This window comes from Cervus elaphus, chromosome 25 (genome assembly GCF_910594005.1).
Source record: "Cervus elaphus chromosome 25, mCerEla1.1, whole genome shotgun sequence".
Taxonomy (NCBI): domain Eukaryota; kingdom Metazoa; phylum Chordata; class Mammalia; order Artiodactyla; family Cervidae; genus Cervus; species Cervus elaphus.
Window position 1 is genome coordinate 41,562,551 of NC_057839.1, and position 18,421 is coordinate 41,580,971.

Below are 18,421 nucleotides of genomic sequence, written 5' to 3' on the forward strand. Positions count from 1 at the left end.
GTCCCACCTTGTTGGTCCAACAGAAGGATTTATTATTATTATTTCTTTTTCAGAGGAAAGTTGAGTTGTATTGCCTAAGGAATCCAAAAGGATTGTACATGGACAAGAGGGTAGAAATATTGAAATGTACGAATAACATATTTTCCACAATCAGTGCTGATTTCATTACTTTGCAGACAAAAGTCTCCTTCTATGAATTTCTGAAAATATGGCAACCTTCTTGGTGTTTTTTCTCATTGACATGTTCTCAATCTTTCCCTTTCTATTCTAGAAACTAGAAAGACTCAGACATTTGTTGTTGCTGTTATTTAGTCTCGAAGTCATGTCCAACTCTTTGAGACGCCATGAACTGAAGGCTGTCAGGCTCCTTTGTCCGTGGGATTCTGCAGGCAAGAATACTGGAGTGGGTTGCCATTTTCTTCTCCAAACAGAAGCACTTTAATGAAGGAAGTATTTACAGAAGTGGACTCAGGGCTCTGGGCACACCAGGAGTTGAGGACATGGAGATCAGCATGGGAGGTGGAACTCCTCTAGGCTTAAAGGGAGAAAAAATAAAGAAGGGAGGCCCCAGAGCTGTAGAGAAGAGAGTGGTCCCGCAGAAACCAAGTTTGGCATGTGCAGCAAATGCTTTTGTGTCCCTGTCACATCCCCTCAGCTTCCCTGTGGCTTCAGCAGCAGCTGCGGTCTCGTCCTGACAGCTTTGCACCAGGAGGGAGGCAAGTGTCCTTCTGATTTATTTGTAAGGGCTGTCTTGAAGCTGCACCTGCTTGGCTTGCTGGGAAGTGCAGCTGGAGAGCTCGGGGTGCTGATGCCCTGGGGATACCCAGCAATCTGGGTGGGGCACGAGAGCCTCCACCCTCTGGCAGAAATCCCAAAGGCATCCTGTATCTTCTCAGAGGTCCCCACGGAAGCATTGCAGTTACTCCCAGCAGTGATTTCAATTACACTCTCCGTTTGTTTCTCTCTCTCCCTAGTCTGACCCTCCCTGCTCCTTCAATCCTGGAATCTCCTTCCCAAATAAATTTCCGGAATCCAAGTCCTTGCCTCAGGCTCTGCTTGCACGAGAGCCCATCCAAGATGTGGAGCGTCATAGCCACGACCCGAAGAGCTATCCTGGAGCTATCCATGGCTATCCATGGCTATCCATGGCTCTTAGGACCCAGCCCAGGTGGCATTCACTGGACTGAACAGAGATTTGACTTATTGGTTTGTCTCTCCCACCACTGTGATCTCTTGAAATAACTACATCTGGATTTATTTTTATTTCTATCCACAGTGCCCAGCACAGAACCCAGCATGTTGTAAGTGTTCAGCAAATATTGGTAAAAAAGGGCAGAGAAGAGGGCCAGATCTGGAACCTGGAGCACTGCCAGCAAGACAGCCTGATTAGGGAATCCCAACTCTGGGCAGTTGGGAGAGCACTTGGGAAAACCAAGATGGTTGCAAGCACAAAAGTACCCTTTCCTTAAGGGGTGGTGGGATGAATTGGGAGACTGTCATTGACATATACACACTATGTATAAAATAGATAACTACTGATGCTGAAGTTCCAATACTTTGGCCACTTGATACAAAGAGCTCGATCACTGGAAAAGACACTGATGCTATGTGAGATTGAGGGCAGGAGGAGACGGGGACGACAGAGGATGAGTTGGTTGAATGGCATCACTGACTCAATGGACATGAGTTTGAGCAAACTCCGGGATACAGTGAATGACAGGGAAGCCTGGTGTGCTGCAGTCCTTGGGGTCACAAAGAATTGGGCACAACTTAGCAACTGAACAACAACAACAAAATGTGAATCTACTGTATAGCACTGGGGAAAATAAAAGAAGGTACAATCTATTTGTAGGATGAGGTCACAAAGAGTCGGACATGACTAAGCAACTGTACTGAACTGAACTAAACCTTAAAAATGCATTCCATCTAAAAAGAAATGATACAAATGAATTTACAAGACAGAAACAATCCAGTTGTGTCTGATTCTTTGCGACCACATGAACTGTATAGTCCATGAAATTCTCCAAGCCAGAATACTGGAGTGGGTAGCTGTTCTCTTCTCCAGGGGATCTTCCCAACCCAGGGATGGAACCCAGGTCTCCCACATTACAGGTGGATTCTTTACCAGCTGAGCCACCAGGGAAGTCCCTCACAGACTTAAAGAAGGAATTTATAATTATGCGGAGGAGGGTGGAGGATGGGGGGAAGGGATAGTTAGGGAGTTTGGGATGGACATGTACACACTGCTATATTTAAAATAAATAACTAACAAGGGCCTATTATATAGCATATGAAACTCTGCTCAGTGATATGTGGCAGCCTGAACAAGAGAGGAGTTTGGGGGAGAATAGATACATGCATATGCATGGCTGAGTCCTTTTGCTGTTCTGAAACTATCACCACATTGTTAATTGACTATACCCTAATACAAAATAAAAAACTGAATTCATTAGGTGCAGACGAATACTCTTTGATTCCACTTGTATGAGATATCCAAATAGTCAAATTCATAGAGTCAGAAAGTACAGCGGTAGATGTCAGGGTCTGGGGGTGGGGAGGTGGAGGGGGTCGGGAGTGGAGTTGGTTTAGGGGGTTGGGGGTTGGACTGGGAGGAGTGGGAAGAGGGTATGGGGAGTTGGTGTTTAGTACGATGGTGAGAGTTGCACAACAATGTGAATGTACTTAAGGCCGGTGAACTGTATAGTTAGTGATGGTTAAAATAGTATGTTTTCTATTATGTGTCTATCACCACAATAAAAAAATTTTTTTTTTTAAATCTCCCTTTCCTTTTCACAGAATGTCAAGATTTTGACCCACTCCCCGTGTCCCTGCACTGGGATCGCATTCTGCAGGGCAGGGACTGTGTAGTGGACACAGGGCTTGGCTTTTGCCATCTGCTTGATGGTGTAAGGCCCTTCTTTGGGGCACTGGCGTGAAGGTCAATGGAACAGACTGGTGAGAGCTTTTCCTGGAGGTCCCAGCACTCAGGGCGCTCAAGATGTGAGTAATGCACAGGGGGAAACCTTCCTGGAAAAGGGAGGCCCCCCTGAGAGCTGCACTCACTCACTCCACAGTTCTCACACTTTCAGGCGATGCTTCAAGCCATTTAGGGGTTTAAATTTTTTAAATGAACAAATATATAAGATTCAAACCTTCACAGGGTTTCCCTAGAAGCTGCTGTTTTCTATCAGAGTTTATTTGCTCTCACCACCCCATACGTACCTATTTTTAACTTAAAGGTGAATGAAAATTCATTTTTCTTTCAGTCTTACAAGGGTTCCATGCCCTTTGTCATTTTGATTCCCCAAGGTGTGCAAAATCGGATTTCATGCACTCTGTTGAAGACTGTGCTAATTTCACTTGTAAAGCATGTAAAGCATTGCTCTAACTTTCCTCTGGTTCCCATTTGAAAGAAAACGTGTCCCATGGTTGAGATGCAAACTTCTCCCTCTGGCCAGCAAGGAATCAGTGCAGGGTGTTATTGCTTCTGCCTCTCCTTGGATTTGCTAAGCCCCCTGGAAATCATCGAGGGCATTTTCTCTTTTTTCATTTGACTTTGGAAGATGAGATAGCCAGAGAGGGTAAGAAAGTTACTCAGGGTCCAATAACCAGTCCATAATCAGGCTGGGGCTGGAAGCCAGTTCTTTCAATTCCTCATCGATCGCTTCTCCCATTCCTCATTTAATTTCTCATTCCGTTACACTGTCACCCATAGACCTCTGATGGCCAGTGATTCCTGTTATGAACTAAATTGTGTTCCCCCCAAATTCTTATGTTGAAGTTCCAGCCCTAGTACCTCAGCATGTGACTGTATTTGGAGGCAGTCTTTAAAGAGGTAGTTAAGGTAAAATAAGGTTATTACAATGTGCCCTAATCCAATATGACTGATGCCCTCTTAAGAAGAGGAAACTTGGACACAGATGCACACAGAAGGAAGACCAAATGAAGATACAGGGAGAAGATGGCCATCTATGAGTCAAAGAGAGAGGCCTCAGATGAAATCAACCCTGCTGGTTCGATGCATGATACAGGATGCTTGGGGCTGGTACACTGGGATGACCCAGAGGGATGGAATGGGGAGAGGAGTGGGAGGGGGTTCAGGATGGGGAACACATGTACATCCATGGCAGATTCAAGCCAACGTATGGCAAAACCAATACAATGTTGTAAAGTAAAATAAAAAAAAAAAAAAAGAAAGAAAGCAACACTGCTAAACGCCATGATCTTGAACTTCTAGCTTCCGTAACTACGAGAAAATGAATTTCTGTTGTTTAAGCCACTCAGCCTGCAGTACTTCATTATGGCAGCTCTAGCAAAATAATATAATTCCTTATAAAAAATTAATTGAGGGACTTGCTTTATGATCCAAGAGTAAAGACTCTTGGCTTCCAATGCAGACAGCATGGGTTCAATCCTTGGTCAGGGGGCTAAAATCCCACATGCCACAAGGTGAAACCGAAAAAGAAAAATAATTAAAAAAAAAAACGAATTGAGGGGAAAACAAGGAAAAACAAAAAACAAAGATAAAAAATTTCACCTCTTTCCATCTTACATCATTAGTCCCACTCATGGAGTTAACAAATAAATAAAATTAAAATGATACATTTTTTTGATTTCAAAGAAAATTTTTTTCTATATGTGAAATAGGTATATTAGGATATAAAACAGGAACAGAAATTTGGTACAGTGAATTCCTCTTTTTTTTTTTTAACTTTCATTTGGGCTGGGAATTAACAACTTTCAGCATTCCTAACTCTAGATATTTTTTGATTATTGTAGGCAAGCTGACTTGGTTCTCTAGTAAAAATACTGTTTTATTAACTACCACGTAGGAAACTACCTCCTCATCCCAAACAAAGAAACAGTCACTCTGCTTCCTCTGAAAACATGAACTTCAGCCATGCGGATAATGTTCCAAAATCTTTTCTAACTGTCTCATCCCTGACTACTTTGGAAAGAAACCCAAAAGTTTCTTGTCAAAAGAACCAGAAAGTAAAAGCATGCTGTTTTTAACACAAGAAGGAAGATGAAGTTAATTGAGAAATCTCTCCTCCCAGGATTGGGAAGTTTCTGGGCAAGCATCCAAGCACAGCAGTGCCCGTGATCAGTGTTTTATTTTCAGAGATATTACAGGTCAGAATTTCCATGTTTGTGATACATTCTTTGTCTTCATTACATTCATTACAGTTCATTCCAACAGGTGAGAGCACCTCAGAGACTGCTACGGAGAGGGGGGAATTTCAGATTTATGACAACTAGCTCACATAAAGCATTTGGACTAGAAGATGACATCAGTGAGCAGTTAGCATGAAGAGTTTACAAAATCCTGGAAATGGTCTTGAGCTCCAGGGGAAAATGAATCCAATGCACAAATCATTGCTGCCTCTCACATTCATTTTCCCCTTCCTTCTCTCTCTTCTTCTCTTCCTCTCTTGGCTTCTAGGAAGAGTGTGGGTGACCCAAAAGAGGACACCTAACATTTTAACCAGAAACACTGGATCTGAAGTCTTGGGTGCATGTGGCTCTGGTAGACATCCACCAGGCAAGGCTGATGGAAAGCTGGGGAAATGTGTCAGGGGAGAGAAGGAAGAGGGGTGGTTGGGACCTAGCTGTGCATTGTCTTCTTGTTGCCAGGCTGGCAGCTGGGATGGTGTGGAAGGTGGCCATCGCTCCCTCCAGTGCCTTAGAGGCTGACTGCAGGCCTCATGTTTGGCAGGGACTAGGCTGTTCTTGAGTCCTGGCTCTTTCTTCCTGGGACCTGGGTCTCCTGAAAGAAGAACAGGTGCCAGAGCAGACAGACGTGTGGACACGATGCATACGAGCAGAGTGGATAACCCACAGAACCCCCTGCAACTGTCCTTTCGGCTTTCCTTTCCACCCACCTCGTTTTCTGGTCTCCCAGAGGCATTACTGGTCTAGAAGTCCAGCCAGAGATTTAGAGTCAGCTCAGAGATTTCCTGACTGAGGGGCTTGGGCAAGGGTGGTGGGGAGTCATTTCATCTCGCTGAGCCCTAACCTCAGAACCTAGAAAGGGAGAGAACCATATCTTGACTGCTTTGTAAGACTTTTTTTAGGAATAAACTGAGATAGCATATTTGAAGGTGGTAATATGTATTTAAATGTTTTGTAAGCTGAAAAGTGTTGTAGAGGTTTATTTATTGGATTTGTGTGTGGGTGTATATGTGTTCAGTCACTCAGTCGTGTCCGACTCTTTGCGACCCCATGGACTGTAGCCAACCAAGCTACAATTCCTCTGTCCATGGAATTTCCAGCCAAGAATACTAGAATGGGTTGCCATTTCCTCCTCCTGATAGTCTCAACCCAGCAATGGAACCTGTGTCTCCTGCACTGGCAAGCAAATTCTTACCCCTGAGCCACCGGGGAAGCCCATTATTGGACTTGAATTCTCCTCAAATCTGTGTTCTTTCCTGCCTGTGCCAGGCTTTAGCATTTTGTTCTTAGACCTAGCGCTCACAGACTTCTGAAGATACGGGCCAGTGTGTCTTCATCTGCTTGGAGAACTCCCAGTGCCTGAGATGCCGTCCTTAAGGAATCTTAGTTTTGAGAGTGAGTTAGTGCTTCTCAAAATAGTTTTGGGGAAAACTTATCTTGAGGGTGAGACAGATGATTACCATCAGGGCACCCAGTTTATTTCGCTGTGCTATGAAGTCACAGAGCTCTCTTTTTCTTTGGGAATTGTCAGAACCATTAACAGGTTCAATTGCTCCAACTAAGGAGGGAGATTTAGTCTTCGGTTTCTCAAAATTATTTGATCAGTTGGGACTTCCCTGGTGGTCAAGTGATTGAGAATCTGCTCTGCAATTCAGGGGACATGAGTTCAATCCCTGATCAGGGAACTAAGGTCCTACATGCCACAGGGACACTAAGCCCGAGTGCCATAGCTACTGAGCCTGCACACTCTGGAGCCCCTGCACCCTAACGAAAGGTCCCACGTGATGCGATGAAGATCTCACGTGTCTGAATTAAGGTCCGACGCAGCCAAATAAATGAATATTTAAAAAATAATTTTACCAGCAAAACCATGCATACCTTTCCCCATTGGGAATACCTTTTAAAATTTCTATGGCGGTAAACATAAGGCTTTGCATTTGATTTTTCATTTGTTTATTAAATCATCTCTTAAGTGACAGCACTGCCAGTGGTAACCCAAGGTATGAAAATAGATAGAGAACATTTGATGGAAGGGGCAGTTTGTGATGAGGTAGGAGCTGGTAAGTTACCAGGCCTGCCTGACTCTAGGAAAACCCGGGACCCTTCGGGGCTGGGGAGGGGCTCTGTGGGCCCAGACTGGAGGTGTGGCGGGAAGAAAAGGCCCAGGAGCAGTGATTTCCTTATACTATTCCATTTATTTCACTCAACAACTTTCTGAAGAAGACAGTATCACCATCGTCATGCTTTCAGGAGGGAAACGGAGGCTGAAAGGGGTTACGCCCACAGTTACATAGTTTGTCAGTGGTGGAATCAGGATTCAAATTCAAGTCAGCCTGCTCTAAAGCCCATTTTCCATCCAGAGTAAGATCCAAATGGTCCAAGAAATGGAAAGGTGAAAAAAACAAGCCTTGTTCACCGTATGAATATGCAGCAATAATTGCTCAGATAAAACTGTTGTCACTGAAGGTCATAGTCAAATTCAGAAAATATGGGCTCCAAATTCCTCTTTGGAAAAAAAAAAAAATTCTCTTACTCTGGCATGTGCAGTTTAGACCCAGGGAAAGTTGCAAGGGATCTGGGTGGAGTTAGGCACCATAAAAATCACTACCTTTGTGGTTAAAGATTTATTAAGTGACCACATTGTGCCGGGCATATAAACAGACTTGACCCTTGCCCTTAGGGAGCCCAGAGTAAATAGGCAAGATTTATAACCAGAGTGCTTCACAGCAGACTAGATGTGTTAAAAACATACACGTTCCAGGATCCTACCCAGCAGAGCTGAAAAAATGTGACCTGGAAGAAAACCTGAGGTGCAGGAAGTTGGAATTTGTCCACCTAACTTTTGCAGTCTCATCTCTCTGTGAGAGTTAAGGTAAATTACTTTTGCTAGCTGTGTGAGTTAAGGTAAATTCCTTAACTTCTCTAAGCCCCAGCTTCCTTTTCCAACAAATGAGGATGATGATACTTGCCTCATAGGATTAAGTGTGTGTGCTGTGCATGCATGCTCAGTCGATCAGTCATGTCCAAGTTTTTGCGACCCCATGGACTGTAGCTCGCCAGGCACCTCTGTCCAGGCAAGAATACTGCAGTGGTTTGCCATTTCCTCCTCCAGGGGATCTTCCTGACCCAGGAATCAAACCTACAGTTCCTGTATTGGCAGGAGGATTCTTCACCACTGTGCCACCTAGGAAGCTCAGAATTAACATGGAGTGTTAATTAAATAATGTGAGCAAAATGCCAGGCACACGGTAGATGCTAAATAAATGACAGCTATGGTTTTTAAAGTTTCCCATTTGTCCATGGGGTAATATTCAAGCTCTGTTCCCTGGTACTTAAGACTTCCTATAGTTTAGCACCTACTTAGCTCTCCAGCCTTTGCCTTGGCTCCCTTCCACTCACTATCCAGCCAACATCCAGGGGCATTCATTTCCTGATGACTTGTCAAAGTCTTCCAAGCTTTTGAGGTTTAGCACAATTCCCAGAGTATGAGAGTATGTCTATGGAATCTTGAGGGGGTGAAGGTCTCTGAGGCACTTTCAGAAGGTCTTGAGGTCAAAATTATTGTCATAATGATACTAAGATGGGAATTCCCTGGCAGTCGAAGGGTTAGGACTCAGCACTTTCACTGCTGTGGACCAGGTTCAATCCCAGGTCAGGGTATTAAGACCCCACAAGATGTGCAATGCTGCCAAAAAATAATAACGCTCATAATAATGCTAAAGATGTTGTTTGGTTTCTTTTTTCACTTTTTAACATTTGTACCAAATGTGCAAAAGCGCTGGTGGGTGAAAGTGAGAACACAAGTAATCCTTGGTGGTAATCCATTCATTGGTAATCCATTAATCCATTATTGGTAATCCTATAATTGGGGTAATCCATCACCCAATTCCAGGGAGGAAAATACCAGTTTCACATAAGATTGTGCTTAAAGAAACAAAAAATATTAATTCTATTAAATATTGCCCTTTGAGCACACATCTTTTTAATATTCTGTGTGATGAAGTGGAAAAGCACTTCTGCTGTATGTAAACAGTCAGTGGTTGTCTAGAGTACAAGTATTTGTGCAACTGAAGTGTGAGTTGAACTGCCACTTTTTTTTCATGGAACATCACTTTATCTGATAGAATAACTCATGAACAAACTGTGCTCATTCAAGTTTGCATATCTGGCGAACATTTTCTCAAAAATAAACTGAATCTGTCACTTTGAGGAAAACAACTAAGCCTCATTGCCAAATGATAAAATTGGGGCTTTCCAGCAAAATTAGACTTTTGGAAAACTTGTACACAACTGTGAGCTTGACAGATTCCCAATAACTGAAGACTTCTTGATGAGCTCCATGGTAATATTTAAAAATGTGATTCTGTTATTATTGTGTAACAAAACATGTCAACATTTTAAAGATCAAAATTTCTAAATGACTAGTGCATGAGGTTACAAAATCATGTGTGGGTAAAAGACACATTCAAAGTACATGTAGACTAATGGATTTTAATGTAAAAGAGAACAAAAGTTCACTGATACAGTTTCAGATTCCACCTTGAAACTAACCTTTAAGAGATTACTTTTTGTTGAGATTTGGTGTCTCATCAAAGAAAAAAGATATTTATAATTATCTGAAAAAGGTTATGTATTCTCCCTTTTGCCAGCTTCTTATCTGTGCAAGGCCGTGTTTTATTCATATACTTCAACCCAACAACATGGGTCAACAGGCTGAATACAAAAGCAAATATAAGAATCCAGCTGTCTTCTATTAAAGCACTTATTAAAGAAATTTGCAAAATAGAATTTCCCACCAATTCTCCTTTTCTTTTAGAAAATACAGTTATTTTTCAAAAAATAAATTATTTGTGTTAGTATGTGATTGGGTTTATTATTGTTATTTTTAAATGATTTGATAAACAATTTTTTTAAAAAATTGTTTTAGTTTCTAGCTGGGTAAATATTTAATCCACACAAACAAAAGCTCTTCAGTGTCTTCGCTCATTCTCAAGAGGATAAAGGTCTTCAGTGAATCAGTGGCTTAGAGTAGAAGCCCTACCACCTTCAAGAAAACTGTCGAAACATCCAATAGAGGTGGGCAAACGTTTTTTGAATTCCTGTAGACTTTAAACTTGTACTACTCTTCGTCATTTGGTGTTATTTTATCATTCTCTGTTGTAAAATACATTAAAAAAAATCCACAAAAGGTTCTACAAGCTTCTCACAAGCCAGAAATCTGTCTTACTGCCTCTGGGGGAGGGTATGAGGGATAATCTGTGTATATGCCTATTGTTATATCCCTGATAGCTCAGTTGGTAAATAATCTGCCTGCAACGCAGGAGACCCCGGTTTGATTCCTGGGTCAGGAAGATCCCCCAGAGAAGGGAAAAACTACCCACTCCAGTGTTCTGGCCTGGAGAATTCCATGGACTATATAGTCCATGGGGTCGAAAAGAGTTGGACATGGCTGGGCCGAGCGATTTTCACTTTCACTTCCATACTTATTGTTGGTAGGATACAGTGAAGCAGCCTTATTTACTAGCATCATTGTCTTGATGAGCTCTTGCAAATATGACTGAACCTCCCTAACCTAAAATACTGTTGGGGTAATAGTCTGAATCAGTGAAGAATCAGATTCCAAACACATTTATGTATTTTAATTACATATTTTATACTTTTATTATTATTCCTTAAGGTAAGACTAATGCATATTCATTGCAGAAAAAATTTAAATTATACAAGGTAAATAAAATAATTATCTGCAAAATAAATAATATCTAGTTGTTTTCTAGCTTAAAAAATTAGAAAGCACCTGCAATCTCATAATGTAGACATAAAGGATATTAATAATTTGATCTATCACCTTCAAGGATATGTATCATCCACGTAAAATGAGTTTTACAGAAAATTGGGATGTTACTTTATATAAAGTTTTGTACTCTCTCCATGGCCTTAATTGCTCTTTGAAAATGTTATTTTTAGTAGTGCTGATATGTTTCAATGATGCACATTTATGTTGTTTCTGGTTTATTATTTTTAAACAATAAATAACACTGTGATGAATATCTTTAAAGAAACAGTGATGATTTATTTGTTCAGGATAGATTCCTAGAAATGGGATTACTACATCAACAGGAATTTCAAAATGCCGTCTGATTAAATTAGAAATATGTAACTTGAAAATGATGATTGCGTTATGGCCAAAGTAGGTCAAATAGAGCTTTCTGTTATGGATGGCCAGCTTCCTACACACTTCAGGCCTCTAGCACTTGGGTGCTCAAAGTTGTTCACAGTGATGGTGTTATAGATTCAAGTTTGAGGGGATATAGATATTGGGAAGTTGAGTACACACAAACCAAACCTGGATAATTTAAGCAGAAAGAAAAGTATTAAAATATTGGTTCACTCCCTGAATTTCCAGGGACATCAGAGAACTAGGCCACATGGCCAGGTAAGCCTCCCAATCACAACAGATCTGGTCCCCAGAAGACTCCACTCCTTTCATCATCCTGCCATGACTACTCCCAGAGTTCACCATTAAGGCTGCCTCCAGTAGGACTAGAGTGGATGCCAGGCTCTGGCCTCCCAAGTCACAATCCAGCATGGATGCTGTGATTGCCAGAGCCTTGTACTTGTCCTCAGTCAAGCTGCAAGGGAGGCTGAGAAATTCTGACTCTAGCGTTGGGGATTGGTGTCTGCTTTCCACCAGGACTTATCAAGAGGGGGCAGTTCTTGATCTCGAAGATGCTGAGCTACCAAAAAAGAGGAACAAATGTTTACTATAGCCAGTAACAATGTTTGTCAAGCTCCTGGGAATCCAGGACCTATTCTAGGAGACGTGATATTGATATTGTATAATAAAACCTTTTGCAGATCAAGATTTTCCAAATGACCAGCACATGATGTTAAAAAATCATGTGTGTGTAAAAGATTCATTCAAAGTACATGTAGACCAACAAGTTTTAATACCACAGAGAGGACAAATATTCATTTCATCTTGATATACCTTTCTATTTATTACAGAACAGCAACCAGGTCTAATTTGTCATCATTATCTAGTGCCTAGAGCAGAGTGGGGGCTTTCCTGGTAGCTCAGCTGGTGAAGAATCCGTCTGCAATGAAGGAGATCCTGGTTTGATTCCTGGGTCGGGAAGGGGTAGGCTACCTACTCCCAGTACTCTTTTTGGGCTTCCCTGGTGGCTCAGATGGTAAAGAATCTGCCTGCAGTTCGAGAGACCTGGGTTCGATCCCTGGGTTGGGAAGATCCCCAGGAAAAGGGCATGGAACCCACTCCAGTATTCTTGCCTGGAGAATCCCAGTGACAGAGTAGCCTGGCAGGCTACAGTCCATGGGGTCACAAAGAGTCGGATACAACTGAGTGACTAATCACAGCACAGCATAGGGCAAAGTGGGTATGCAATAGACGCTTCTTGAACAAATGATGAATTAATGAATTAATTTAGACACTGCTTGCTGAAATGGATGCTATCCACTATTGAGAATGCTGACACTAAATTCCATTCCATTTCTATGGGTGCCATCACTGGGAGTGGAATATAGAACATCAGGTTGGAGACAAAGCAGTCTCATGGTCTTCACCTTCCATCCCATCTTTTTTTTTCTGGGAGGGGGAGTATTAAAAGATAAACTGAAACATACTCTGACATTCTTAAGCATCTATTTGAAAGTAAAAGTGAAAGTGTTAGCTGTTCAGTTGTGTCCAACTCTTTTTGACCCCATGGACAAAGCTCATCAGGCTCCTCTGTCCATGGGATTCTCCAAGGCAAGAATACTAGAGTGGGTTGCCATGACCTTCTCTAGGGGATCTTCCCGACCAGGGATTGAACCTAGGTCTCCCATGTTGCAGGCAGATTCTTTACTGTCTGAGCCATCAGGGAAATATTTATTCCAATTGGCAGTACCAAACAGGAAACAGTTAGTAGTTCTCCATCCAAGGGAGTTAGGGGCAAGACTTATTGAGAAGATTCAGGAAGCAAGTCAAAGGAAGGACTTGACTGGCTATAGCTTAAGCAGTGCCTTATTAGGGAAAGCCTAGTTGCTCAACTGTGATTGGTTGTGCTTGGCCTTCATTTCATAACTTGAAGACATTTATTGGCTTCCTTCTAGTTTGCTTGCATAGGCTGCTAAGTCACTGGAGTCTGCTTAGAATAATGGTCTTCTTGTTTAATTAACTTAATAGAAAAAATTATCCAGGCCACACTGTCTTCATCTTTTTAATTCCCCCAAAGGGAGTGAGCATTGGTTTGTAAGCACATTCTCTCAAAAGATGAGAAACAATAATTTCCAGATTTAAAAACAAAAACAGAAACCATAGGTCTGAACATCTAGGGCACCTGGGTGGAAATATGAGACTTCTATGGAGGATGTTATTCAGGCAGAGAGGGTTACACATGCAAGCAAAAGGCATTATGGATTGATGTTTCCAGGTATATGATCCTTGTCCCCTTTTATACCACTCTACTACTGCCCACACTCTTTGCAAATAAAATAATTTTTAAGGTTGAGGAACTGTTAATGTAAATTTATAGATGGAAGAGAGGCGTTTGAAAAAGTAGCTGATTCTGAGTGATTGCGATTTTCCAAGTCTGATTTCCATTGTTGGAAAAGGAGAGCACGGTAACAGATGATGTCATTATTGGAACCACAGAAGCATGAGGACGTCGAGGCTCTGCCTTGCCTCATTCCCGCCCTTGCCAAGCACTGAAGTGGAACTGCGGAGATGGATGGTTTGGGATAATTTTTGGCAAGGCACCTGAATGTCAGAGCTTGTTTTCCAGAAGTCTATTCCCTTTAAAGACACCCAGGTCTTAATCATATTCTGTAATTTTTTTTTTCTCCTTTGCCAAATAGATCACTTCAAGCTGCAGATATCCCAAGCACAAATTACAGTTCATTCTCGCATCTGAGATGCCATATGCTAACTCACAGCAGTACTTGGAGTAAAAAAAGCAGCAAAGTCAAAAACTTCCTTCTTTGGCTCACTATGACGCCCACTAAGTCTCACCCAGCAGGACTGTTTAGGATGGAGAACAGCTTGCCTAATACAGACGCATCTCCAACCCCATACGGAGTTGACATTTTCTCACAGCAGGCCATTCTATCACTACTCTGCAGATATTAACCACTCTGCCTTCCCACAGATTTTTCAAGTAATTAGCTGCTCGCTGCCAGTAAACCCAGCCACTTTTGAGGTACAACACGAGTCATCCTCCAGTCAATCTCATAGTTTTTGAATTGCCGCCAATTTCCCTTCTCCTGAGAGCTGACAGATGGGTCCTGTCTCTTTCTGTGGATGGAGATGTAGATGCTTGGAGCTCGGAGCTAAAATCCAACAAGTGACAGAGTTGGACAAGTTCTCCCAGGTCTCTTCCAGTTCTCCTCTTCCCAGTATCCTCTGAGATTCTGGCACATAGCCCTGGCCATACCGAGTGTATAGTAGTAGGTCTTAATAACTTGCTTGCGTTGCTAGGGCTGAATGCATTTAAATACAAAGTGACAACGGAATGCTTAGCATGTGGCAAGCACCATCATTATTAGCACCTGGAATGTCTGATACCAGTCGGTTCTCATAGCAAAGTGAGGAGAAAGATACAACTACCATTCCTTTTTAGAGATGGGGAAACTGAGGCACCAGCTGGTTTAAGCAACTTGCCCAAGTCTGCATTAGTAAGAGGTAGAGCTGGGGGATTCCCCAGTGGCTCAGATGGTAGAGAATCCACCTACGATGCAGGAGAGCCGGGTTCGATTCCTGGGTCGGGGAAGACCCCCTGGAGAAAGGAATGGCAACCCAATCCCGTATTCTTGCCTGGAGAATCCCATGGACAGAGCAGCTTGGCAGGTGACATGGAGTCGCAAAGAGTTGGACACGCCTGAGTGACTGACACTTTCACTTTTCAGAGCTATGGGATGAGCTCTGGCTGTCCCATTTCAAAGCTCATGCTCCTCAGAGTAATCATGACAACAAAATTAATGAAACAGCAAATGTTCTTCAACCAGGCAATAGTCAGGATTCTATGCAAATCAGCTCCTATAATTTTCAAAATAGGAGGAAAGTAGACTTATGATCACACTTTTTACACAGGAGTAAGCTGAAACAGAGACATTAAGGAGCTTGCTCAAGGTCACACAGCTCTTAAGGGGCAGAGCTGGAATTTGAATCTAGGCTTCACAGGCATGCTAAGCTGACTCAGTCATGTAGGATTCTTTGTGATCCTAGGGACTGTAGCCTGCCAGGCTCCTCTGCCCCTGGGATTCTCCAGCCAAGAATACTGGAGTGGGTTGCCATACCCTCCTCCAGGGGACCTTCCTAACTCAGGAATGGAACCCACTTTTCTTGCGTCTCCTGCATTGGCAGGTGGGTTTGTTTTTTTTTTTTTTCCTACCACTAGTGCTGCCTGGGAAGCCCAGACTTCAGAGTATGTGCTCTTAATCTCATGCTGTTTGGGGAGTACTTTCCTGGATTTTGCTACAGATTATGATAAAGCTGCATCCCCTCACTCATGGCAGGGAGGAGAAGGCAGCTTCCTCTCAGGGGTCCTTTCAGTCTGATTCCACGCCCCGTGGTTCTGGGAAACGGCTACCAGCACCTGCATGGACATTTCCGTTCCTCCCACGCACAGATGGCTCTCATGGGTGGTCCAAATGGTCTAAATTGCTTCCTGCATGTTTCTGAGAAAGCAAGGAGAGTGTGGTTTGTCTTTGAACGGAGGCACTTCCACAGGGAAGGAACAATGGCCCCAAGTCCTCGGTTCTGCTGGGGACAGCTGGTGGGCCCCAGAGCATCTGGGTGGTTGGGGTTGTCTTGCCCAGCACACCTTCCCTCTCGTAGTCTAGCACTGCTCTCGCTGATGACTGCATAGCTGGCTCAAGCAGAATCCTTCCCAGGGATTGTCCTCACTGTAGCTGATAGAAAAGAGGCTCGTTTTTGTTGTTCAGTGCCCAAAGCTGTTGGAGGTGGCCTGGGGACCACACTCTTTGCACTTGGGTAGAAGAGAAAGATGCTGACAGCAGAGAAGTGATGGACAGAGGGTCCTGGGGCACTTGGGCCCAGGCTTCGGTCTCCCCGAGACACTCTCCTGTCCTTCCCACTTGTGGGAGACAATAACTCGATCTTACTTTGAGTTCCATGAAGTTGGGTTTGCAGCTGCCAACTAACTGGAAACCATCTCCAAGGACTTAATTACTGAAACTTTGTAAAGGTTCTGTGGCTTTGAATTCTGTGGCTCTTTCCACCTCAATTCCAGCTCACTGGTGTGCATTACTTTGAGGACAGCTCTGCAGTGATGTCCCATTTGCTTTTTACTAGGTATACTGGCTTCCAAGTATCACTTTGCCAACAAAGGTCAGTGTAGTCAAAGCTCTAGTTTTTCCAGTAGTCATGAACGGATGTGAGAGTTGGACCATAAAGAAGGCTGAATACCAAAGAAGTGATGCTTTTGAACTGTAGTGCTGGAGAAGACTCTTGAGAGTCACTTGGACTGCAAGGAGATCCAACCAGTCCATCCTAAAGGAAATCAACCCTAAACACTCATTGCAAGTGCTAAAGCTGAAGCTCCAGTACTTTGGTCACATGATGTGAAGAGCCAGTTCATTGGAAAAGACCCTGATGCTGGGAAAGACTGAGGGCAAGAGGAGAAGGGGGTGACAGAGGGTGAGATAGTTGGATGGCATCATCAACTCAATGGACATGAGTTTGAGCAAACTCCAGGAGATGGTGAAGGACAGGGAAGCCTGGTGTTCTGTAGTTCATGGAGGGTCATAAAGAACTGGACATGACTTAGTGACTGATAGGGCTGCTGTAACAAGGTATCACAAACTGAGTGGCTTAAACAACAGAAATTTATTGTCTCACAGCTCTGGAGGCTAGAAGTCCAAGATCAAGGTCAATAGCATTGGTTGCCTCTGATAGTATGCAGGAGAACCTGTTCCAGGCTTTCTTCTTAGCTTTTGGTGGTTTGCCAGCAATTTTTGGTGTTTCTTAGCTTATACATCATTGCCTTGGTCTCTGCTTTCATCCTCATGTAGCATTGTCTCTACACGTGTGTGTCTATATCCAAATTTCCTCCTTTTATAAGGACAATGGTCATATTGGATTAGGGCTCGTCTTCAGTGACCTCATGTTATGACCAAGTAATTGGATCTGCAACTATTTTCTTTTCAAATAGGGTTCCATGCTGAGGTATTGGGAATTAGGACTTCAGTATAGGAATTCTGGGTCAGGAGGACACAAATCAACCCATACCACCATCAAGCAGGGGAAATAAAGAACAAGATGCTGCCTTCTCTTCACCCAGATGAAGGCTTTGGGGAGTAGACACAGAGGGCACCGGCTCTGAATTTGAATGTCACTTTTATGAGTCTAGCTTGGTGGCCTTGGGCAAGTCATTTAACCTTTCTGGGTTTGACAGATAAGCAGAGTGGGCTGGATAGATGGTTTTTAAAACTCGTTCCACGGAGCCACTGGGACTTGTTTGGGTTGGGAGTTATGTTGGCAGATTTCTGATCCCTCCTCCTCACTTCACCCAGTGATGTGCCGGGGGGCGGGGGGTGGGAGGGGGCATGCATCCACCTGGGCAGATGGGAGTACTTAATTGCTGAAAAAATGAAAGTGAAAGTCGCTCAGTGGTGTCCGATTCTTTGTGATCCCATGGACTATACAGTCCATGGAATTCTCTAGGCAAGAAGACTGGAGTGGGTAGCCTTTCCCCTCTCCAGGGTATCTTCCCAACCCAGGGACCAAACCCACATCTCCTGCATTGTGGTCAGATTCTTTACCAGCTGAGCCACAAGGGAAGCCCTTAAATGATGTTATATAGACTTGACAGTGCACAGCAATAACACAAAGCAGTTGTTTTTCAGTTGCTAAGTCATGTCTGACTCTTCGAGACCCCATGGACTGCAGCATGCCAGGCTTCCCTGTCCGTCTTATCTCCTGGAGTTTGCTCAAACTCATGCCCATTGAGTCAGTGATGCCATCCAACCCTCTCGCCCTCTGTCATCCCTTTCTCCTCCTGCCTTCAATCTTTCCCAGCATCAAGGTCTTTTCTAAGTGAGTCAAGTCTTCCCACCAGGTGGTCAAAGTATTGAAGCTTCAGCTTCAGCATCAGTCCTTCCAATGAATATTCAGGACCGATTTCCTTTAGGATTGACTTGCTTGAAGCAGACCAGCTATTAACTGGTTTTATTGTTGTTTTGCAATTCTCTACAAATAATGCACTCCCCTCTCACCTGTCCCCTAGGTAGATAA

General features: G+C 43.3%; 1 protein-coding gene across 1 annotated transcript in view; it reads right to left on the reverse strand.

The window, feature by feature from the left end:
* Positions 1-733: 733 nt before the first annotated feature.
* LOC122683651 overlaps positions 734-18,421 on the reverse strand; it is a 34,099-nt gene continuing 16,411 nt past the window's right edge. The window contains exons 5-7 of the mRNA XM_043887438.1: positions 5,696-5,767; positions 5,132-5,221; positions 734-813 (exon numbers count right to left, since the gene is read on the reverse strand). Coding sequence (XP_043743373.1) covers positions 734-813; positions 5,132-5,221; positions 5,696-5,767 — 242 coding nt within the window. The remainder of the gene's footprint in view (positions 814-5,131; positions 5,222-5,695; positions 5,768-18,421) is intronic.